Here is a 24,162-nt window from a genome sequence, read left to right as displayed (position 1 = left end):
GAAATATATGCTTGTCAAGCTTTTATGGGTGGTATGGAAGTAAGGAAAAACAGAACCTTATAAAATAAGGAGCTGCAAGTTAACAAGAGGCCTTTATCTTTCTATAAATAACTGAAATCTCAGATAGAGAGACCAGGGGCTTGACACCAAGATGACATCAGCTATAGAGGGGTGTAGGTTGTAGCCATGTAGGTCTAAGGACAAAGGCAGACAAGGTATCAGATTTACCCAAAGAACCTTGTCTGACATAGAAGGGAAACTTAGGTCAGAGTTCTTCTGAGGAAAAAGGATCCTGGAGGCAGAAACAGGTAAAAGCCTCAAGTTCTAAAACAAATGAAATTGGTTTGTACATGAAATCTCAAACTAGTCCTCCAGCAGAAGCTTGCTGATAACTGAGCCACTGTAGAGTCTGATGCTGTTTATAATTCCTACTGAAATAGGCAGGTGAAGACAGAAGCATACTGGAAGAGCTGTGCACTTCCTCTCTTCATCCGGGCTGAAAACTTGTCAGCTAGAGACATAAGGAGGTCACTTCCTACCTGGCTCATTTTGGGAAGATCTTTGATGGTTTCTTTCTTGGTGTCTTTTTCCTTGGCCCACATGCGCAGGTAATATTTGTAATCCTGGGGACTGGTACTCTTCTCCTCTGCAAGACAAGGCCAGGCTATTAAACACCTGGCTAACAGATTGCGACTGAAGACGAAACATGCTGGCAACAATACTATTCTTGGAGGGTTTACCAGGCATGGTCCAGGAAGGGCACACCACTCTGAGACAATTTATCAGATAAAGCTCAGAGGAGAAAACTTTTACATTACTACAACAGCTTAGTAGTCATAGAAAACTTTGTTATTCTATAAATTCTGCAGTAACGCAAACTATGCTTGTCTAGTTAGGGCTTCCCTAGTCCACCAAGACCCTTCCAGCTGGAACACTTAACAGATATGAGCAAGGCATAACAATGTTTATTGGCTTGCCTGCATCACCCTGTGCTTTTTTCCCCACAAAGGAAGTCCTGAAATCTTCCTTGTTTTGAAGTGAAGAGTAGGAGGATAAACACTTGGCACTGGAAGAGCCAAAAGTCTGAGAAATGCTGTGGAACAAGAGGCCATATAATATATATTGAGGAATGCTGCATTACCTTTTTCCTTGGAGTTCCCATTTCCACCTCTTTTATCTTCCTGAGCAGCTGCTTCTAAACATTGATATTATAGATATAAAAAAAAAAACAACCACACAACAAACTCAGCAAATATCCCATTTATAATAATACAGAGTAATGAACAAAACAAGTAACAAACCCACAAAGAGAGTCACATGTCGGTATATTTAATATAATTAGGGAAAACACTCCTATTTCTACTGCAGTCAATAGGACCACCAAAGCCACTGCTCAAAAAACCAACATGCGCATAGTAGGGAGCCTTTCCCAGGTAAGTGTCAGGCAGTTGGCAGAATCCAAGTTTATGAGCTCTTATAGAAGAAAAGAAGCTTTCCATGCTTGCTAACTGGTATAGTCCTCAAATTGCGAGTTCCCTCAAAACTCAGACAGCTTACGGAAAAATAACCTCTCTCAAAGTCATCCCCTGATATAGTTCCACTGGCTGCAGTAATTTGAAGAAAAGTATCAGCATACACAAACCTTTAGTGAACAGTGCGAGTGGGGAGAGAGAGTGAGAGACAGAGAGAGAATAGGGTAAGCGGGGGGAAAAGAAAAAGTATCAGTGAGGTGGGTGGGAAGGAGACAGACAGACTGCACAATGTGAGGAAAGGACAGATTGGAAAGACAGAACTGAGCCACATGATCTATTACAGGAAGAGAAAAAGGAGTTATCCCAAGAAAGGAAAAAGGAGACAAAAACAAGAAAGGTTAAGTACAGAGGAACAGTATTCAACTAATACAGTACGCAAATGTGCCACTATTCCTTGAGTAATTTGACACTAATTATTCACCCAACTCTAAAGACAGTGGCACCATATTTGGCAAATGTATTATTCAATATGTACCAGTAGGGTTGCACCAATATATTAGTTGCCTATCAGATCAGCAACGATAAAAGAGAAATTTACATCATCAGCTATTAGCTTTTTTTGGCTGTTGTAGCCGATAATGCTTACCAATAAGTATGTATTCTGGCCAGAGCCCTGGACACCTAGGTTCCCTCCCCCCAACAGGGCCAGGGCCCCCAGATGCCCTGGTTCCCTTGGGAAACGGTGGGTTTCCCCTTGCAGACAGGCAGCATTCTAGCCTGCAAGGGGTCCTGCATGCACGTGTGTGGCTGGACACATGCACATGACCAGCAGTACAGTCGGGCAGCATGGAGAGCAGCTCCCTACAGGTAAGTCTATGAAGAGGAAGGTCCGTGGGGAAGAGAATAGGCATGGGCAGATTGAAGGCCCCACAGTGAAGCAGAGAGTGGGGCAGGAAGCAGGACGGAGCCACGGGCGGCTCATCCAGGGGACATGGGGGAGGGCAGCTCTCTGCCACTTCACATACCCCCTGGGGGAGAGAGATAAGGCATGTGCCCCCCCAGATTTGTGTGGGGCAGATGCAGGCTGCCTGCTGTGGGCTTGGGGCTCTCTGCCCTGCTGCCTTTGCCCTGGGAGCCCTGCACCAGTGACAAGCCCCCTGCCCACCTGGCAGCATTGGGGGCAGCAAGGTGTGCCTCCCACGGCCAGGTGGGCATGCAGTGCGCAGCCAGCATGGGGCTCCTGAGGCAAAGGCAGCAGAGCAGAACACCCTGAGCCCATAGAGGACAGCCTGCATCTGCACCATGCACAAATCTGTGGAGCACATGCCCCTCCCATGCCTCCCCTGGGGGGTGTGCACAGCAGTAGGGAGCGCCCTCCCACCCCCCAGACAAGCCACCCATGGCTCCATCCTGCTTCCCGCCCCCCTGATTTAACCAGAGTAAAATCAGGTTATTGGATCGGCATCGGCAGATATGGTTACTTAATAATCAGCTATTGGTATTAGGCAAGAAAATCTTTAATCGGTGCATCCCTAGATACTAGTGATCTCTGTCACATACATTTAACACTTTTGCTTACTATTTGACAAGTTCTAGCAGCCAACTACACTTACATTACACAAAGTAAACCCGAGTAGCAAAAGGTATTAAAAATGTGCTCAAGGCAAAATAAACATTTTACTTGCAGAGGCAGTGTTTTGTGGATAATGGGCAGGCCAGGAGCCAGTACCACACCACGATAGTTTTATGGTATTTTTTAGATGGCACTTGGATGCTGGCTGATAAAATTGACATACGTTGGTGCCCGATGTGTGCATACCCCTCCCGTCCCCAAGACTAACCTTGAGACTCACAGTGCAGGAATAGATCCAGCTCGGAGACAAAAGGAGATACTGGAGCAGCAGAGAGAGGGTTTGAGGGAAGGGTAATATCCAAAAGACAACCAGAAGAGGATCAGACAGAGAGACAGACACAAAGGAGAAAACAAAAACAGGGAGAGGCAATGAGACTTGCATGAAAACCCTGAACCAAGAGACAGGAAAGACAGACTGATAAAAGCAGACAGTAACATTTCTGTTCCTCCTCGGCAGTCTCTGTGACAGAGATTCAGAACATGCTGTGCCCTTCATAAATGCAGAGCTTACACCAGCCCAGCACCTGACCCATCCCCCACCATACAACACCAACAAACAATTATCACACACCACATTAATGTAATATGCTCCTGCTGGGAAGCCCTGTATGGAAGGGTGACCCTTCAAACTGCAAGCCCCAGCAGAGGGGCTCAGCCTCCACCTCTCAGTCAGTTTACAGTAGGCCTTGTGTTACCTTCTGTCATAGCATCCTCTGTGAAATAACTTGTGGCCTCCAAAGCAGATTCAGCCTCTTCTGAGCTCAGAGCTGTACTTGCAAAAAAGAACAATATGATCAAGGCACATCAACAGCAGCACTCCTTCCCCCCATCTGCCACCACCTTACATGTCTGTTGCCCTGGCAGCAACTGCTTACATGGATTTTGAATGTGGAGGAGTACTTCCCATATGTCTAGCCATCTTTCTCGAGCACCAGGACACAATACCAGCTCTCTGCTGACCATGACCTAGCCATCTCTCCGTAACCATGAGCAAGTCTTTCATAGAGAACCTCTGCAGCATGCTGCTCAAATAGTCCCCAACCCACTGGTGCTTCAGCAAGCAGATTCATAATCATTACTGAAGTATCAAACAATGTATTATGGCTATGTACAGACAGTCAAGAAGCCTGAGGCTGAATCCCCCATAAGCTGACACAGACAGGAAGCAAACTAAGGAGCAGGAGTGAGGCAATCCCTGCTTCACTGGAGCAGGCAGCATAATCCAGGGCTGTAAAGCATCCTGGGATGCTAGGGGACTGTGAGTTAAACTTGAACCAGGAAGGGATCTGGGACACAAGTTCCATAAACCGGTTTGACCTAAATCAGTTAAGTCTGATACTACATCCAACTGGGTTTACCTTAAACTGGTTTTGGTCATTTTAAAAGCGATTTATGTGCATTGAACTTCTGTTCTGGTACAGGTTTAAACCAGTTTCTGATCACTTAAACCAGTTTGTACGTAACTTCTGTTTCTAGCATACATGCTTGGCCAAGGGAGGACATTCCTGGTAGGCAGCTAGCAAGGAGTGCTGGAGAGAAGGAAGAAGAGGGCACTCACCTGGAGGCAGGTGCAATTTATAAAGTAATTTGAGCTTCTCAGTCAGGTCACCATGGTACATCCCACCTACAGGGAAGATGCGAGAGAAAGCACCTTAGTGCCAAGAGTCACTGGCTGTTTGCACACTCCAAACAGACCCACAGCCTTCCTGTGCGAGTGGTGGGAGGCCGTGCATGTTTTCAGCCACTACTGCTGCATGGAAAAAAAGCCATGCTACTGCCCCATGAACAACTTTCTTTTCTACCCCACAGCAAGGGATGGAGTCTAACCATCAGAGACTCCAGAGGTCAGAGGACATTCTTACTTTGTCTCACAGTTCCTTAAAACACATTCCCCTCCCTCCCAGGTAAACGCCACCATCTCCCTATGGTTCTGTGCCTGGGAGAATTCAAACATTCTACAGCATCTCTCAGAAGACCACTTACTCATTCCTGTCACAAACTCCTTGAAGTTAATGAGAGAGTCCCTGTTCTCATCCAGAAGCCGGAACATTCGTCCCGCCAGCACAGGCGTGTGGAGCCCACAGGACCATGGGGTCAGACTGGCAAAGAGCTCTCTGAACTGCTCCAGGTCAATGCGATACTGCTCCAAATAAGGCAGGTTCTGGTCTCGGCATGCAACAGCAGTACGATTGCTCCCCCAGTAGCAGCTCATCAGGTGTTTGGCCTTTGAGGGGAAAGGGTTAACAGGAATCAGTCCACCTCTTCTTCCTTGAAAATTCTACAGCACCTTGCAACTGAGCACTGCAAAAGCACAGCAAGCAGGGTTCTGATACTCTTTTGAGACTGGAAAACTGCCAGCCCTCTCTTGCACACCAGCAGATGGAGGGAGAACAGTTCATGTTCATGGTCACAGAGCATTTCAGTGGCAGACGTATGAATAAAATTTAAGGTGCTTTGAATCCTGTTCCCCTACACTAGACATTAAATGTTCCCTTCCATCTGCATTTCCCTCTGACATGGTATCACTTGAATGCTGTGAGCAGTTTTCAGTCAGCTTTGCCAATAAGATCAGACACGCTAGAGCCAGCCTTACTGGCACCATCTATTCCCAAGTTCCACATCTGCTTGTGATGAATCAGACTGTGGGCTGAAACAGAGCCATCTTCTCAGACTTGGCCATCCCTCTGTGTATCTGACAGAATGAATGGGACACTTTTCTCCCCCTGCCAGCTTCCTACCTTGAACACCACATAAAGCTCTTCTAATTCTTCCATAGAAAAATTTATATCACCAGATACAGCTCGGACCTAGGATAGGGGGAGACAGAACGAGCATTTATTTCTCTTAAAGCTGAAGGCACAGTGATTATTGTAAACAATATATTACCCAGTGTGAAAAAGGATCTTGAAGTGCTGAGAGACTAAGTCTGAGAATGGGAGGAGAAGGAATGCAAGATGATTTGAGACAACTATGAGCTGCTATTGATCTCTGGAACAGGAAGATGCCAAAACTGCTGACACATGCAGAACAGCTCTACCCCCTTGAACCTCCTGAATAAGTGCAACATTTCTTGAGCAGCTTTTTGCTAAGTGTATTTCCTGCCCTTGCTGGGCTGTAATCAGAACTGGGAACAAGTCACTACTCCCTTTCATTTTATTTTTTTATTTATTTCATTTAGAGCATGTATGACAGTGAAACAAGCACAGAGAGCTAGTTTGTGAACCAGCACAAAAAGAGCAAAGCTGCAGTGATGTACAAATATTTTTTCTGCAGTCCCAGAATCCTCTGCAGGATTTCTCACACCGCAGCACAATCTCTGGCTAGGAAGGAACATTTGCTATCTCCCCTTTCTCAAAGACTTAGTGTGATAAGTAAAATAGACACCAGTGGGAAGTACTATGGCCTGCTGGTATTCCGTATTTTCCTTCCAGTATAATTCCACACAAGGGCCATGTTTTAGCAGTTTATCAGCAAGAACTGTTAAATTATATTAACATGAAGTAGAGTTACCCAAACCAGTAAATAAAGAAACTATGGGTAATGTAAATAATGTAAGTCACCCTAATCCAATTTTGCTGAAGAGCAGTTTCCAGAGAGCTCAAAATGAAATATTTTAACAGTGTTATATTAACTAGCCAGTTGGCAGTCAATGTACTCTGGTGTCACCTACCACACTCCTCTTGGCTGTATCCTCTAGGGACTGGATCACTTTTAGTCTTTGCTTAAAGCGCATCTGCTCAATGTCATCTGCCCTCAAGCTGCTGAATTTCTACAGTAAGGAAAAAAAAAAACATATTAGGTCATTGCCATATGCCAAAGAAAAAACATCTCCCATTTAGTGACATGTAGTCAGCAAATCAGGAACCACCTTAAGGGTGATCTGCAGAGGTGGGTTAGCACTACAGAGAAGAGCAAGCATGTGTGATACACTGTATTGTTAGCCATTGGGAATCCATATGCAAATTCATGAGGCAGACATCCATATATTGTAAAGAGGCCTGGGGTGAAATAGGCTTTTCCTTTGTTGGACTAGTCAGACTGATTGCAGTGAAGTTCTCTTAATAAGGAAGGAACCAGAAAGAACTGATAGGCAGTGTGATAATAGAGGGCATAATGACAGCAGGATATGGCAAACAGGGAGCAGTAATATGAAACTGTGCAAGACAGACAGCAGGAGGAGGACTGAAAGGGACAGGAAGATGACAGATAAAAATAAGAGAGGGATGGTAGCTAAGAAGAAAAAAAAAAGTTGGCCAGAAAAAAAATCCAAGTCTTCCCACAATTCTTCCTCGTTGCATTGGAGGAGAGGAGGTACCAAGTGCAAATTTCTGACTGCCCTGCTTATGGGAATAAACTTTTGTGTTTCTCCCACTCAAATAGCTTCTCTCAACAAAGTGGAAGGAATCTCTGACTCATAAGCTTTAACGGACACCGAGAGTCAGTTTGGTTGGTGAGATTTTGTCAAGTTGCCAATATGGCCCCCATCCACGTTTAACATGGAGACTGGCGGCCCAGCCCTGTGTTCTTTGTACACCCTAAACAACTAGTGGAGATGGTTGAAGTCTTGACCAAACAAGTACTGGGCTTCAGACAGCAAAGATGACTCAGGTAAAAGTTGCCCAGTGCCTGACCTCGTAGGATGTTTTGATGAGTTCAAAGATGTCTATTTCAAGTGGTTGATCTTCGCCACTGGTGAGCAAGGCATGCAGGTGTGGAATACATGGGGAAACGCTCTGCTGATTAACTACGTTGTCCAGGTACCTGTAGTGTGGGGGGGGGGAGGGAAGAGGAACAAAGCCAGGACTCTGTCAACCATCTGAAGGGAAGACAAGTAATATTCTAAATAAATTATCTCACTTCCTTTACACAGTCAAGCTAGTTGCCCAGGAGATGCTCCTTCCTCTGTCACTTTCACTGTAGTACAAATAATTTTCATTTCATTATCCTTGGAGCCTTGTTTAAAAAACAACAAACAAACACTGTGGGCGATGCTGCATTTGGTGCCAATCAACGTTTCAGTGGAGGAGACTGTATATTTGCTACACTGAGTGATATTTGTCTTCTAAGGTGCTAAGAGGCTTCTCCTGTTAGAAGCTGTTATTGACAGTGGGTTTGAATTCTCCATGGTTTTCAATCCAATAAAGCTTCAGGTTTCAAAACACAAGGTGGGCCATAAGAATGCACTATGCCAGGAAAAAAAGTCTGGAGGATTCTGGGGAGATGACGGACCCCTTTGCACCTGAGCTTTCAACCCCAAAACCTTGTCTTCTAGAGACAGTAGAAGACAGTAAACTGAACACCTTTGGATTCCAGACAAGAGAAAGCCTTTCCTCCTAGAACTGCTCTCTTAACCACTAAGCAGTGACAGCTGTGAGGGCATTAAAAAGGATTTCACACCAAAGTGAAAGGGGAGGGTTTTACAAAGGGTACTGTTGTCATTCATTTAATTATAAAGGGAGAGTGAGTTAGGGGTACCTGCCCAAGACAGTCATGGCTTCACCTTCATCACAGCAATTTAGCAGCTTTTCCACGTTGGCATCAAGGATGGCCAGCGACACCTGCAAGATAAACTTGATGCCCTCATAGAAGAAGCAGTCGACAATGACCACAGCGCTCTCAAAGGGCATGACACTGAGAAAGAGGGTGAGAAACCAGGACAGGGAGATGGTGGAAATCACTCCCAACTCCTGCATCTTCTCTGACAGTTGTGGCAGGTAGTCTCGTGTGAGTTCCTCAAAGATACCCTGGTCCACTAACGCACCTAATAAAGGATGGAGACAGGAAGAAGTCAAACAATTTGACATCAAAGTACTAGGTCCAAAAGTCCATGGTAGCTTTGGTCCATGGTAATAAAACACTGATGAGAACAGCATTATTATTAATATTATTACATGAAAATTTATAATTATATTATCATAAATATCTCATATAATCTCATACTGCAGAGGCTATGGCAATGAATCCTTGATTGATCTGTGCACCCCATCAAAAAGATGGGCAACATTTAAAAGCTCCTTTTAGCGACATGTTGGAAGATAATTTTTCTACAAGTGATTTGGCAGAATCTGGAGACTGCAGCACATTCTTTAGTACTTTGTCCAGTTTAAACAAAGAAATCTCAAGTAAAGGACATCTTAAATTTCCCTGGGAGACTTTAAAAAACCCCCAAGAAACCCCACACTCAGCAAATGTGCCATTATTTTTTGTAATTTCAACCCATTACTCATAATTGTGCCACCTTGTACTTCAACTGTCCTTTATGACTAATCTGGTCACATGGAAGAATTACATCTTGGTCAAACATATTTATCTTTAAACCTCTCCCTACAGAGAAAGTCCTCCACGCCTTAATATTCAGATACTCTGTCTTCTTGCTTAATGCATTTATGGTACAAAAGAGGGAGAATTGAATTATTTTAAGAGGAGTGAATACAGAAAGTTTGCAGGAAATTCTCTTCCACATTATGAGGTCAAAGCATTCATCTGTTAGTGTCCCCCCAATACCCACCTTTAAAATGCATAGTTTATTTATCAGTTGATGATTACAAGACATCTCTTCCTGAGTGCTGCTAGTTGTATCATAGTGGACAATCCAAGCTTCAAGGGTGAATGCTATGAAGACTCACCTACTACCCTGGTGTTGTAGTAATCTGGCAGCATGCGCTCACACAAAGCCACGAGGAGCCAGAAAGCCTCTTCCTCATTACAATATAGCAACAGCACTGATGTCACAATGTTCATGGCCTAAACAAAAGGTAAAGCGAAATCCATATGCATGTAAAAAAAAAGGAGAGCAGGTGAGGAAATTTCAAGGGAGCAGTGGGTATTAAACCAGCTAAACTTAACAGGGATACACATGATTGCATTAACATGGATTTTGGGGGCCCACACTGTTTCCAGCTATTGACTGAGTCAGCCTCTGGTGCAAAACTGCTGCTCCCTGTAGCAGTGGAGATAAGGCAACTCACCCTTGAGCAGCAGTCTGATCTAAAACCTTGAAAGATTGTATTTATGATGAAAATGCCGAGACAGCTTTTAATAAACCAGCATGAAGAGAACCCTTTGTATCAGACACACCTGTAAAAATTCAAATTGAGTTTCTAGAGCACCTGTTTACAAAGTAATGAGTTAGAGGCAGTGCAGTAACAATGCAGCCGTTATGAACACCGGCCTCTCCTGCACTACTCAGGAAAATGAGTATTTCTCCTGAGCAAGCAAATGCAGTATCCAGGAAACAGGAGCTCTCCCTAATCAAATGAAATATGCAATATCATTACAGCCACTTGAGAAGGGCAGAGCAGACTCCGATTTACAGACTCCGATTGTATCCAGATGACCACTAAAGCCTTACAACATCATGGGCCCTGCCCTAGCACTAGACTCTAAAGGCTACATCAAGGAGGCTGTTTTAAAAATCTGGCATGTCCACTGAGCAGGGGTGGTCAGCCTATGCTCTTACCTGACAGTATCCGATCGTGGGGTTTCGGAAAGCATACGCTGTCAAGACCCTCCGGAGGGCAGCAATCCCCAACTCGTTCTGGAAAGCTGGGTGCTCCGGCATGGAGCGGTGCAGGTCTCTCTCAATCTCCTCTGTGGCAAGGTTATACTTTCCCATTGACTTTTCCACCAGATCTGCATAGTATCCGGGATGAGTCACCATCTCATTCCAGGCCCCTGCAGCAACAAACAGTTACCAATTCCCTTATTTGCTTTCCCCAGTCAGCCCTTTCATTCTGATAGCATCAGCAAAGGGACACAGATTGGGGTACTATGTGACCTTAGTAACTAGAAGTAGATTCTAGGGGTCAGAAACAAATCTGCAGTAAAATCAGGTAAGTGTCCTGACTCCTGCACATCAAAATTCAGGCAAAGCAGATCATGAAGTTCCTAAGGGATGGAGGAAGGACATTTACAACACGCCGTCATTGGAACCATGACATGATCAAACACGCAACTATCACAAGCATAATTTCAGAAGCCACCTATATGGGAGGGAGGTTACCATATGATCTGGTTCTTAAGCCTTCAAATCAGATGGAGTGCATTTGTGACCAAATTATTTATTTCACTTAGAAATAAATGTTTGTGTCCAAATGGATCACACTTATCTCTTGCAACCTTTTTCTCAGAGGTCTCCAGAAACGTTATCTCCGACACCTGTCTGAGCATCCAGTAGAACCTCTCACCTGAAAACAAGAGCCAGAGCTCTCCACGAAGATTCTCTGGGATTCCTTTTTGTATCAACTCCCGGGTCTTGGCTGTACGATACATACACATTCCTCTCCCGTATTCAAAGAAATGAATATTCCAAGACTCTTCCTTCATCTTTTCTTTTGCCTACAAAGGAATCAAGAGAACCATTTTGCTGGACTAAAGCATTTCCATCCATCTGCATAGGTGAACTCAAATACTCAAATCTGAACTGGACTGAGAAATTTCAGTGCCACTTGCAAACCATTCCTTCTTTCCGACCATGGATGTGCTACATAATTTATGAACTATTCCTCAATATCAAGTTTCTGTGTTTTCACATCTGAAACATGAAAGTACATATGATATGTGACTAGAGACTGCTTCTATCATTCAAACAAGAGTTACTGGAGGATGTGATGGGTGGCCCTCTAGGTCAACAAACACCACCTTTCATCTCAAAGGGCCAGTTTTAAACAGTTACCAAGTGAAGTGTGTTTTGTGACCCAACACTAATTCTTAAGTCTCTTCTACAACACAAGCATAACCAGTATAAGGAGTAATCTTAGAATATGGTGAAAATTCCCACATCTCTGTACCCAAGCTAAGACTCTTAGGAAGGACTCTAGAGGGAGGTGACATTTAAGGGACACTTAAGGGGCATTTCTCTACATTACATAAGCACAAGAATTCAGCATAATTAGCAATCCCTGCTCAAGGAGCTCAGAACCGGAAATGTTGGTGCTTAGGTCACAGCTACGAATGGCAAAGCTGAATGGATGCATAGCAGTGTCAGAAACAGGCTATATACTTGGGCAGAGGTTAGGAGTTGGGAAGGAAGAGGAAGGTTTCACTGCACTAGCCTGTTCTAGACAGTACTTTACTACGTGATTTTCAAATGCACCACAGTTAATTGCCTTAGATCAAAAGAGAGTGAGCTGCTTACCACTTTGGGCCCCAAAAGCTCTTCAGAGTTTCTCCTGAAGAGTTTGAGGAGCCCCTGTGAAGCCGTGGGAACCTCCCCTGTGCAGAAGCTGATGGGGTGGCTGTTTAAAGCAGAGGTTGGGCTGATTGGAAGTGGACTGCTGGAAGGCAGCTCTGCAACTTCCTACAGAATAAGAATACAGTCTGAGAAAAAGCACAAGCAAGTCTCTACTGATGTTCATTTTGCATTAGCAAGTGCAAGACTGGAGATCCTTCCATGGAGAAAGTACAGTAAAGACAATGACAGTGCGAGTTCTCCACCCTGTTTAATTCATGCACTGCAGTTCAACCCAGGAAGGGACTACCACCAGGGGGCAAGGGAGTTTAGCCTCTATGCTTGGAGCTCTACCAGGTTATGGCTTCCAGTGTTAGACTCCAGAAGACAGACCTATTTTCTGGAGGAAATGTTACAAAAAGCATTGCTTTGGAAGCACAAGAACTGGCCCCAAGGCCCCAGCACCCTCCTGTACCTCTTTTCCAGGTTCCCTCATGCTCTCCTTCCATTCCCTGCCATTGCCACATGGGGTCTTGGAGGGTGTTTTCTGCAAGAAGTCGGAGATTCTTTGTACCAGGAAATCTCGGTCTTTCAGGTTGGCGAAAAGGAAGGTCATTTTACTTTTGGTGCTGATGGAGAGCGGGCTGGGTAATACACTAGAGCTGTCTGCTTTCTCAACAATCGTCACCTGAAAAAAGAGAGACACCAGCAATTTGGATCTAGCAGAGCCTACACTACCAGTTTATTAAAACGAATGCTAACAAGAGATGTAGGTCAACACCTAACCTCCCATACAGCATCTGTAATCTGGACTGCCCTCCTGGTATTTTTTTTTACCAGCTCATCAAGAGAATACATGACAAAGTTGCATGTGTCATGCTAGTGCAGGCTATTTTTGCCACCCACCATCATCCCTGTAAAAAGGGCCTAAGAATGGATAGAAACTTATCTGCCAAGGTGTTTGATTTGCTTTTGAAACCCCCTCATGTCCTGTAGCTCATACAGTACAAGAACTTCCCAGTTAACTTCCTGCAGAGGAGGACAGACATCTTACTGCCCTCACCACATCACTGAACTGCCTTGAAAACTGAAATAAGAACAGGCAATGTGAATAGGACTGACAGTTCCCCATTTACTAAGCTGAATACAGGCAAAAGAATATGAAAGATATTTTGTAAATGAGCTTCTTTTGAACAAGGTGTGTTCACCCTGCCCTGCATGTAAACAGCTGTGTTAAGTGTGCAACAACCAGCCTGTCTCCACTTCCACAGAGCAGAACAAAAACCTTGCAACACCATTTTTCTAGTGCCCCTGTCTCTCCATTGTGCACATATAAAAGAGTTTTGTGCTACTGGTCCCCTTTTCTTCAGGCTCAACAGCAGCCATTATCAAGAGCTACTGAAAGAGCTGTGCCAATCTCATCAGTTCTGCTGGCGCACAAACAAGATGCATTTCAGCTTCATTAAAAATAGAGGAATACATCTATTTGCTATATGTGGATGGACAAGTAGTAGGGGGAAAATACTATTTTCAAGCTTCTAAGAGGCTTTCCTTTTACAAGCTCTAGGAGAGCAAAAGCAATAGCTAACACGTCAAATAGAGTATTCCACAGCATCCTTTGAACAGTCTGTTACAAAGTGAATGCTTGACCTGTCCTTGGACACATCCAGGGTAGGACGAAAAGCAGACCTGCCGGCTGGCACTCTCACAGGAACTGGAGAGAGATGTATGCATGTTCTCTACCCTCACTTCCTTCTTTGTTACTGGGGTTTAGAGACAGAATTGTCTTTCAACAAGGATTGTGCTTAGTCTTCTACTACAATTATTGCCAAAGCTGAAGAAATGCTCCAGAACTAAATAGTTAGTTCTTGGGGAAACAGTTGATTCAACACATGGATTAACCCAGGAGTTGAGAGTCAGGACTTTGTAAATTTGCAAGCCCCAGAAATACTCAAAACCTAAAAAACCAAAGGCCTGTGGCCATGATGCACACATGGATCTTTACTTAAGAGATTCCCACCTCCCGGAGTGGAATGATGAGATGACAGGCTTCCTCTGCCTTGCTAGCAAAACAGATGTAATTGTTGGAAACAAACATCTGGCCAGGGATGTGCATCTTGTTAAAGGGAGTCCACAAGGTGCAGTCTGTATGTCCATCTAGACGTTCATCCTTTGGCAGCCGGAAGGTGGCACGGTAGCATTCATTTTTGGCCCGAGCATCCAGATCTCTGGTGGGGAGAGAAAATAATAATGCTCATACACAGAAAGGCACAAGGCACCCTAACTTCTGTCCTTCACACTCTAAAGCCTTCTAAGGGCTCCTTCAAGTCCCAGCTTACAGACCATATCGGACCTTATTGTGCATCCACAGGTGCATCTCGAGTAGAGCCAAGGAGGTGATCCTCCCCCTCTACGTGACACTGGTCAGGCCACAGCTGGAGTATTGTGTCCAGTTCTGTGCGCCCCATTTCAAGAGGGATGTGGACAACATGGAGAGGGTCCAGAGGAGGGCCACCCGCATGATCCGGGGACAACAGGGCAGACCCTACAGTGAGAGACTGCGGGACCTGAACCTATTCAGCCTCCACAAGAGAAGGCTGAGGGGGGACCTGGTGACCGTCTATAAACTCACTAGGGGGGACCAGAAGGGTTTGGGGGAGACGCTGTTTCCCCTAGCGCCCGCTGGCATAACAAGGAGTAATGGGCACAAGTTGATGGAGAGGAGGTATAGATTGGACATCCGCAAAAACTACTTCACAGTTAGGGCGGCTAGGAGCTGGAACCAACTTCCAAGGGAAGTGGTGCTGGCCCCTACCCTGGGGGTCTTTAAGAAGAGGCTGGATGCCTACCTGGCTGGACTCATTTGAGTCCTGTTTTTGTTTTGGGGTTTTGTTGTTCTCCCACCCTGGCGGGGGGGGTCGGGCTAGAAGATCTACTAGGTCCCTTCCGACCCTAAATCTATGAAACTATGAAACCATGTTGTATTTTCACTACTCCCTTTTAACTGAGCTGCTATCCTGAATTGCCCTCTTTGCCTTCCTATTTCAAGTAGGTCCCTACACAGACACTTCCTGCAGCACAAAGTAGATAAAAAGTTATACTTCTCCATCTCCTAGCATGTGCTTTAAGGGAAACATCACCACAAAAATGAAGTTGTTGAGAAGGGAGCAACTGTACAGTGTTGTCGCCAAGTGGCAATACCATAACAGTTTGCACAGTACTCTGAGGATGTACAATACTAAGTGTGTTTTGTGATTAAATAAAACCCTGGACTGCAGACAAAGAAGACCAGAAGAGCATTTGGGAATATGGAGGGATACTGACAACACGTCAAAGCAGTTGCAGACCTCCCCCTTCCCAGACTATGTTTCTGCACCAGAGCACAATCCATAACAGGTCCAGATACCATCTGAAGAAGCAAATCCTACTCATGCAGTTCCTTTCAACCCTTTCCAAGACATGTGGGAAAATACACTGGACTTGCCTATAAAATTAACGATCTATACCAAGCTGGAAGAGAACTAAGCACAGCTACAGGGATAATGGGTTAAATGACACAAGGGCCCCAATCCTGATTACTGAATAAGTGATACATAACACTGCAGACTCATTCCTTCAGTCCCCTGCTTCCTTTCTCCCTTCCCATTCTCCTTGCTGGAAATGCACCTTTTGAGTGCAGAGATGTTCTTGAGAGGCTTCCCAGGCTTGGGCAGGGTCTTGTCTTCCAGGAAGCCCTCATTGTCCAATAGCTGCCGCATGGCAATGTTAGCCAGCTGCTCCATCAGCTTGAAGGTCTCGTTGATGTTGAGGAACATGGAGAAGTAAAGCTCACTATCCCTGGTGCTCACTTTAATACACTCAGGGAACAGCAGCGTTGCATTTTTTTCCAGCTGTGTCACATCCACCCACTGGACCACCAGCGTCACTGAGGAAAGACCCAAAACAAAGCCAGCAGTTCTAGTGTGATGCAAGACAAACTTAGTCAGAGGGACAGCCAAAGTTGCCAGCGAAGTCCTCACACTACTATTACTTTTTACTGCTTCTTTTCTCAGTCATGGGCAGCTTTTTGCTTTAGATTTCACCCTGGATCTCCAGAAGTACTTTATTATAAAGGAGGCACTTGGGGAAACAATGGGCTAAGAAATAATGCAGGTTCCTTTAATAATATTTGCCAGGTAGGAAATGCAAATTTCTCAGGTTTTTATTTTCTCTCCTTGGCAGGAGACCAAAAACCACTGATATTTGTAGAATGCCATTCCCAAAAGAGAACAACCAAATCATGGATTATCTGGTTCCCCAACAGGTTATGGGTAAAACTTTCTAAAGTGCTTAAGAGACATGGGAGCCTGAAGCACAGTTTCAAAAGCAACTTAGGCTCTTTGAGTTTCAGTGAGACTCAGACTCTAAACTATGTTGCATACACAAACAGGGATCAGGGTCCTAAGTCACTGAGTGGCTATTGAAAATGTTACCCAGAAGTCTGGAGAAAGCTGGATGAGACATGCAAGACGAGGCCATACATTTGTCTGCTACAGGACTCAGAAAGGATTCCTCTGCAGAAAAATGTTAGCAGCAAAAAGGACTCACACAAAGGGCCAACCACCCCAAGGAACAGTGGGAGTCATCAGGTAAGTACAACCAGCAGGCTACTAACTCACCCTCCTTGCCCAACAGGAAGGAGTAGAAGCAGAGGTGATTGACAGTCAGGTAGAGCCAACCCTGTCTTGGAACACGTCCTTTCCAGTAGCTGCAGGAATAGTAATTGACCAGCTTTTCCACCTCAGGCATCCCAAACTGCTTCCGCATCTTCAGCTCTGCCTCCTTGAATTTACCCGGGTCCTCTTCACTCTGGGGTTGCTGATTCTTGTTCTCTTCAGCAATAATGCCCTGAAGGGAAGAGAGAATGGTGAGAAATTAAAAGGTCACTTCTGTTTTCATTTACAGAGTTAAAGTACTGCAAGTGGTAGCTGGTGACTACTGCTTGGAGAGGCAGAAAGAGAGAAGGAAAGAATGTGGCAAGGAAACCACCGCTAGATTTAAGTTAAAGATAAAATGAAGAGACATTTCATAAGAACAAATCAGGTGGCTTGGAATCTTGGTGAAGGTGAAGTGATGCCTGAACACATACTTATAGCTACTGCTCACAACAAACATTTAATGACCTTTGTATGACTGGCCTTGGAGCACTGAATACATCATGCAAGAGACCTGGGGACAATTTTCGTTATTAATGAGGAGTGAATATGCCTCCTACAAGGGAGGAAAAAAACTGGACAAGGATGTGAAGGAGTCTCAGGAAGAAAACCTCTCACAGTTACAATCAGGAATGAGGACTTTGGAGGTTTAATTTTCTTAGGTTATAGTACAGCCCTCCTCCTTTGTGGGGATTTTTCTTTCCCTTCTCAATCCCAACTACAAAATTGCTACTCGTTTGGAGTGTCACTCTGCTCCTACTTCTGCAGAGGTGCCAGGCAACTGCCATGTGAGTTTTGTGAATTGGAGTCTTCATTTTCAGAGGTCCTGAGCATATGGAAGTCCATCAATTCTAACAGATGGAAGCTATAGCAATCCTTGATAAAAGTCCTCAACTTTCACCTTTATTCTAAATGTTAAATATTTCTCTTCTAATGAAATTCAAACAGCAAAGAACCAGAATGAGAAGCTGCCCGAGAATTCCAAGCCAGTGCCTGTGTTCCCTCTCTCCATCAAGTCACACATGTTGGTTTGTGACTCAGATCTGGGCTGCTTCCATATTTCTATTGTTAGAGGGAGCTATTTTTAGAAGACTCATGAGTCTTTATGGAAATCCTTAAGGAAAAGATAACTTTGAAAACTGAGCAGTTTCTCAATGCATTATGGTGTACAGTGACCTTCCAAGCAAGCACAGCTGCCTTTTTCTAATGACAAGATGGCAAAGCCAGTGCCTGGTTGCACTGTCATTTTCAAAACATGCCCTTATCACTTCCGCCCTTGACTTGGAAGATGGTCATCATGTTAACTCCTTGCATGGTTGTCAGTTCTACTGTCCAGATCATTTCCAGGTTTTCAGAAAAGTGTACACAAATGTCTGTGGCTGCAAGTACATTACGCATCCATCTAACAGGGGATGCAAAACTTATCTGGCCCTGTGGACTGGACGAGTAGCATGGGACTGGTCCCTAGGCTGGATCAGACCCATGGAACCCATCCCCCAGACTGGATATGGTGCCTGCTCTAGCTGGTCTGGGACCCATGCTGTGTGGGATGCAGATCCTGGAGTGGTTGGAATGGGCACTGTGTGACATGAAGCCCAGTCACAGGTGGGTAGTAAGGATCCTGCACTATGCCAGATACAGCACATGCTTTGGGAACCGCTCTGCCCGTGGACCCTACTCCAGGGATTCTGGGACCCGCTAGGGCAGGTGTCCCATGTGACAGACCTAGAACTGCTGGGGTAGGTGTTGTGTACGTCACACATCCTGAAGTGGGCACTGCGTGGCACAGTCCAGTCGGGGCAGGCACCACATGTGGCCTGGTGCCTGCTCCAGATAGTGTGGGATCCATGCTACATGCACTTAGCACCAACTCCACCCACTCCAGGTCTGCACCTCATGAGTGGGTGCGTGGCACAGATCCTGGAGTGGCTGAAACAGGTACTGCATGTGATGCAGTCCAGCTATGTGCAGCATGTGTTCTCGGCCCTGCCCACAGGGCTGGTCCTGCACACACTGTGCCCCATGTGGATCTGCTCAGACCCTGGGGCAGCATCAGGGTCTGGACAACAGGGCTCTGCAAGTTGGATACACAGGCCATGTTTGACACGCCTGATCTAGCAGTCAAGAATACAGGTAACATATCCCACCCTAGTCTTCAGCTTTTGCCCGTTAAGAGATAGGAGTTTTTTGCTACTCCCAAACGTTAATTTTGGGCTGAGAGAGGAAAGCAAAATCCAGAAGTAAGGCTCTTCACCAGAAACATTTGCAATCCTTGCTTACTCCAACCTAGAGTTTGACAAAAAAGGTATATCCACCAAGGTCAGCTGCTGCTACAGCACACAGGGCAAGAGACAATCCATTGCATACAGGAATGTAATCAACATCAATCAGCTAGGGCAAGCTGTGTCTGGCATTCTAAGGCTGTCCTTCCCAAGGTACTTTTCCTACCAAGAAACTGCCAGAGGACTGGTTTATCTGCCTCCTTCTCCGTCTCCCCTGATGCTGCAAGAGCTGACAGTCCCTACTCCACTACCAATGACAATGCTGGCCACTCTCCAAAGAAATAAGTCAGACCTGTTCTCCAGGATCAACAGGTCAATCTCAGTTTGTCTTTGTTACCTGCACAAGCTGCAAAGATGCTAGGGTTTGTCTGAATCACAATTCAATGCAAGGTGCCCAAGTTACTCTATACCAGAGATTCTTGACAGCCCTAGTAATGGAAAGGCATTGTTTATAAGCTGGAATTATCTGGAAACAAATATGAAGGAGGTAAAAGGAGTATAACACACTCTTCCCATTTCTCTCTGCCAAAAGTTCAACCCACTGGAATGATGTTAGACAGGCAACACATTTTAATGAGTTACTGCAGCATGTGAAATGCTGGCTGCTTAGAGATCTCCTGCACTGTCCCCATGACTTCTACTGTGAGTATGTGTTAATCCTGTGCTTTGGTGGTAAACACAGGTTGCTGATCCACTGTATGTTTTTATGTGAAGACTTGAAGTTTATGTCTCTCCAGAGAAGTGTGCAGATGGAAGAGCCTCTATGGAAACCTCCTTTCCAAAAAGGAAAGGCTCCCCATTTTTCTGCCAAGGAGCTGAAAGCCCTGCAGGAAAATGTGTGCCCTTACGTGTATTTTGCCCTTGACAAAGGTGGTGATGTCTTCCTCATTGTCAAAGATGGAAAGAGTCTGTAGCAAGTTATTCTCCAGCCATTCCCAATGCTTTGTAATCTCCTTACGGGATGAACCTAACAGTGGAAGAGATAAGAATAGTTAGATCACATTTTTTTTTTTTTAAACTACAAAGTTCACAGTGAAAATTTAATACAGGTATTGCTCCACACAGCAGAGGCCAAGGCACCTCAAACCAGCCAGTGAGACTCATGCTAGAGAATCAGCAAGTCTGGCCTTTTACAAATAATGGGAATCATTGTCCTCACAGCTGAAGATGCCCTACTAGTGATGAAGCAGCATTCTCTGCTGGCAGTCCTGCAGCCTATCTCCTGCTGGGGTTCAGCAGATGCATTCCCTCCCGCCCAAAAAAAGAAATTTCACAACTTGGAAAAGGTTTTCTGGGTTCTCATTATTAAAATCCCAGAGGATAAAAATACAGAAAACTTTATGAAAACCCTGTAACTTCAGAACAAATGGACTTGGTGCACCCCTGCAGACCAGCTTCATTCTCTACTGCTGTGCATGATTGCCAAAGAGCATGCGGACTTAATAACTAAGCAAACCTGAAACATTCATGCTATAAAATACTGCTGTGCTGCTTATTTGGGATATTTAGTTGTTTGGTTTTTTTTGAAAGAATATTGTTTGCAGTCTCCTATAACCCTCCAGGCCAGGAGACCCCACAGAGGGCAAACTTCATCCCTCTAGCTCTTTTACAAATTTCTGTTTTAATAAGAGATTTTTCCATTCATCATGGGCTGTGTCTTTTAGCTTAATTGTACACTGAAGGCAGAACCCTTGGTTCCATGTCAGCCTACAGTAATGGAAGTCAGCTGTTTGCTGTTATAACTTCAAGTGAGAATGAAGATGAAGAAAACAGCCAAGAAATTTTAAAAAGTGCAAGGTAGCAAATAAGGTATAAACATTATGAAGTACAACTTGAAAAATGACCTGGATTAAGTGTAAGCTATCCACATACTTTTTTCCTCTGCAAATTCCAGTAAAGCCTAAATTCCACTTCAGCCAAGTAAACAGAACTCCTTCCCAATTGGACACGAGAAAGAAGTGAAATTGCTAAGAATTTTTAATTAAGCATTTTACTCCTTCATGACAGTGTCCATCCTCCAGTACACTCTCCACGCAGGGCTATCAGCCCATACCAAGGGTGATGGAGGAACAAGAGGGGCTGGGGGAAACAGAAGATACAAGCAAGTCCCTTTAGCTTCTGATCTACCTGAGGTTAATAAGTGGCTGCCTCAGCAAAACAAATCACAGATGAGGTCTGCTGTTGGACATCTAACCACAAAACCGATCCAAGACTCTCTGTGGCTTTTCAAAACAAAATAACCCCAACATCTGAAACCAGAAACTAGAAATCTTGTGAACAGTGCTGTCTCAGAAGACAAAGGAGCTATGAATGCATGTTTTCTACCCACTAGGTCAATGAAGCATAGACTACAGGTATACCCAAAGACAAGATGAAAGGATCCCTGCAGTCTGCTGTAACCACTGTTTAGGGTTCAATGTATTTATCACTGTTGACAGTTCTAAATGGCTCAAGTTAAAAGGCATCCACATATTTGACCAGTGCTTTACATTTGGAGGAAGCATGTCCAGTGGTTTGGAAAATGGAATGAATCTGAAGTTCCCCCACCAGCTGTAGCTCTCATTTCATGGTTATAGGTGGCGAGGTCTCTCTGCAAAAGTCACGCAGAGTGCTGTTATACCATGTATGCAGCTGTGCTGAGCACTCACAAGTTAAAAAGTGCCGAAGTTGGGGTTACAAGCTCAAACATAAGTCTGCTTGCATTTATCTAGTACAACAGTCTCTAAATGCACCCATCACACCCTGCTTCTTAACTAGGGTACTAGACTCAATCATTACAACATGAAATACTAGTATAACAACATCTTGTAATATTCTGCTTTGCCACTTAGATTAATTTTATGGTCAAAATGAATGATTCATTATATAAAAAGTCCACCAATAAAATGAGAGCCCCTTTTTTTTCTCCAAGGTATAGCATTTTATCACTATACAGAGGCTTGCTATCATTCCCATTTAACACAAAAATGCATTCATAGAGAACAATTCAGGGATTGAGATAGTTAAGATACTTATGTAGTTGTGCATGCATGGTATACCATTCTTTAGGAGCAGGGCTTCATATATAGTGCCTCTGTGCTCAGTTTCATAACAGGTATTATATAAACCCGCTTTGTAACACATACACCCAAAAAAACACTGCTTCTTTCCACTCAGTTTCTCGCTCACAACCATTTACTTATCAATTGCTAAAGTTTCTCCCAACACTGAGTCAGCCCAATACAAGTCCGGCTATATTTTCTCCACTAACAGGTAGGATCTGAAGCCTTAATAACCAGCCTTCTCAGCCAGATAAGTGGGGATGGTATCCAATTCAAACCTGGAATTGTGCAATAAGAAATAATTCCAGCAGTAAAATAGTAGGGGCTCAGGTACTCAGCTGGTGCATAAGACTTGAGTTCTTTTGACCTACTCCTTTCAGACAAAAAGATCTCAGGCTGGGTATAATAAAAAGAAGGGCCCCAGCAACATGGTGAAGGTAGCTGTGGGTGTTGTTCAGCACCATGAATAACCTTATTTCTCCACTTCAATGCACTTCCTCATGTGTTGTACTCTCAGTATGCAGAGCAGAACACAGTAGTTGCTATGACAAAGGAGTCCTTGTGAGAAGTGGGTTTACATCGCTGTGTGCACACACGCACACGCTTTTAGGATCTCTGCCAGTTTGGGCATCCTACACAGCCCAAGGGTTGGCTCACTGGCTGTCAAGATTCTTGGCAATATTAGCTCACTTGTTATGATCCTAAAAATGAAGTGTTAAAAGTTGGAGGCCTAAAAAAAAAAGAAGAAAAAGAAAAAAAGAAATGAAAGACAGAATCTGTCAACATTCAACAGGAGCAGAACTAATCATCTGAAGAAATGATCAAGTAGCTTGCTTTGGTGCAACGATACGTATGCCAGCACTTGGCAGGAGTTGCAGCAGTACCCACCACATGCTACCGTCCAATAGATTTGCGAATCCTGGGTCTGGTGAAGGATCCGGTAAGGGGCAACTCTAGCGCTGGAATCCAGAACCACGTCCAAGGTTCCCACAAGCAGACCTGGGGAAAAAAAACATGTGAAAATAAACTCTAACTGGAATTAGTCAGAGAGTTTGGTTAAGCAGAAAATGCAGCCTCAGCAGGATAGAGGCAGCATGTGCTCCTTGCCATTCCAATAGGATGGTGGAGCAATAGCACCTTAGTCTTGAAGGGATGCCCACCCCATCCCAAGGGAAAACAAACCACACCAAATAGCTACAGTTTACCCTACTGTTAAGGATTCCACAGTAAAGGTTACAAGCAGATGTCTTAAGCCTTAGGCTGACTCCATTCTCCCTTTAAACTTTCAGTGAAAGAAGATAATCCCATTAAAGGTTTTGTAATTAGCCCCAGGTAAAGACATCTACTGGAAATACTCAAGTCTAGAATAAACACTTTTCCAGTGGGAAGCACTCGACAGACCTTATTCAAAAAATGTGAAGAACTTGGCTGTGAAGCTTTGCTTCCAGCATGAAGAATGCTCCTGGGTAGCCTCTGAGGGTTTCACTGACATACCAAAACCACTACAGAAGGATACAGATTCTACAGTCTTCCTGTCCTTATCAGTCAGTGATGGATGTTAAGATCGCCAAAACCCCAAAATGTACCAGAGACATTTCTACACCATAGCTTTCAATGCAAATAGCAGACAAGAGAGAGCGGTGAGCAAGTGTTAATAAACGCTGGCATTTGCAGACCTCAGTGATGTCACCAGAAGACAGATTAAACTCAAAGATTTCTGGATTAACAATTTAGAGGAGAGGCAACTTCAGTGTGCATTCTTCATGCTGGAAGCAAAGCTTCACAGCCAAGTTCTTCACATTTTTTGAATAAGGTCTGTCGAGTGCTTCCCACTGGAAAAGTGTTTATTCTAGACTTGAGTATTTCCAGTA

General features: G+C 44.5%; 1 protein-coding gene across 2 annotated transcripts in view; it reads right to left on the bottom strand.

The window, feature by feature from the left end:
• TBC1D9B (TBC1 domain family member 9B) overlaps positions 1–24,162 on the bottom strand; it is a 41,623-nt gene that overhangs the window by 2,984 nt on the left and 14,477 nt on the right. The window contains exons 2-21 of one of the 2 annotated variants that reach the window (XM_019506158.1): positions 23,180–23,290; positions 20,099–20,217; positions 16,933–17,161; positions 15,941–16,199; positions 14,295–14,502; positions 12,750–12,962; positions 12,242–12,403; positions 11,292–11,442; positions 10,565–10,779; positions 9,732–9,849; positions 8,581–8,866; positions 7,737–7,866; positions 6,776–6,874; positions 5,844–5,912; positions 5,089–5,329; positions 4,664–4,729; positions 3,801–3,872; positions 3,314–3,364; positions 1,142–1,195; positions 540–646 (exon numbers count right to left, since the gene is read on the bottom strand). In XM_019506158.1, coding sequence (XP_019361703.1) covers positions 540–646; positions 1,142–1,195; positions 3,314–3,364; positions 3,801–3,872; positions 4,664–4,729; positions 5,089–5,329; positions 5,844–5,912; positions 6,776–6,874; positions 7,737–7,866; positions 8,581–8,866; positions 9,732–9,849; positions 10,565–10,779; positions 11,292–11,442; positions 12,242–12,403; positions 12,750–12,962; positions 14,295–14,502; positions 15,941–16,199; positions 16,933–17,161; positions 20,099–20,217; positions 23,180–23,290 — 2,960 coding nt within the window. The remainder of the gene's footprint in view (positions 1–539; positions 647–1,141; positions 1,196–3,313; positions 3,365–3,800; positions 3,873–4,663; positions 4,730–5,088; positions 5,330–5,843; positions 5,913–6,775; positions 6,875–7,736; positions 7,867–8,580; positions 8,867–9,731; positions 9,850–10,564; positions 10,780–11,291; positions 11,443–12,241; positions 12,404–12,749; positions 12,963–14,294; positions 14,503–15,940; positions 16,200–16,932; positions 17,162–20,098; positions 20,218–23,179; positions 23,291–24,162) is intronic. The other variant, XM_019506159.1, reaches the window with a different exon arrangement.

This window comes from Gavialis gangeticus, unplaced genomic scaffold (genome assembly GCF_001723915.1).
Source record: "Gavialis gangeticus isolate Ggan-Ray unplaced genomic scaffold, GavGan_comp1, whole genome shotgun sequence".
Lineage (NCBI taxonomy): Eukaryota > Metazoa > Chordata > Crocodylia > Gavialidae > Gavialis > Gavialis gangeticus.
The sequence above is the reverse complement of the archived record's forward strand: the minus strand, read 5'-3'. Positions and strand labels throughout refer to the sequence as shown.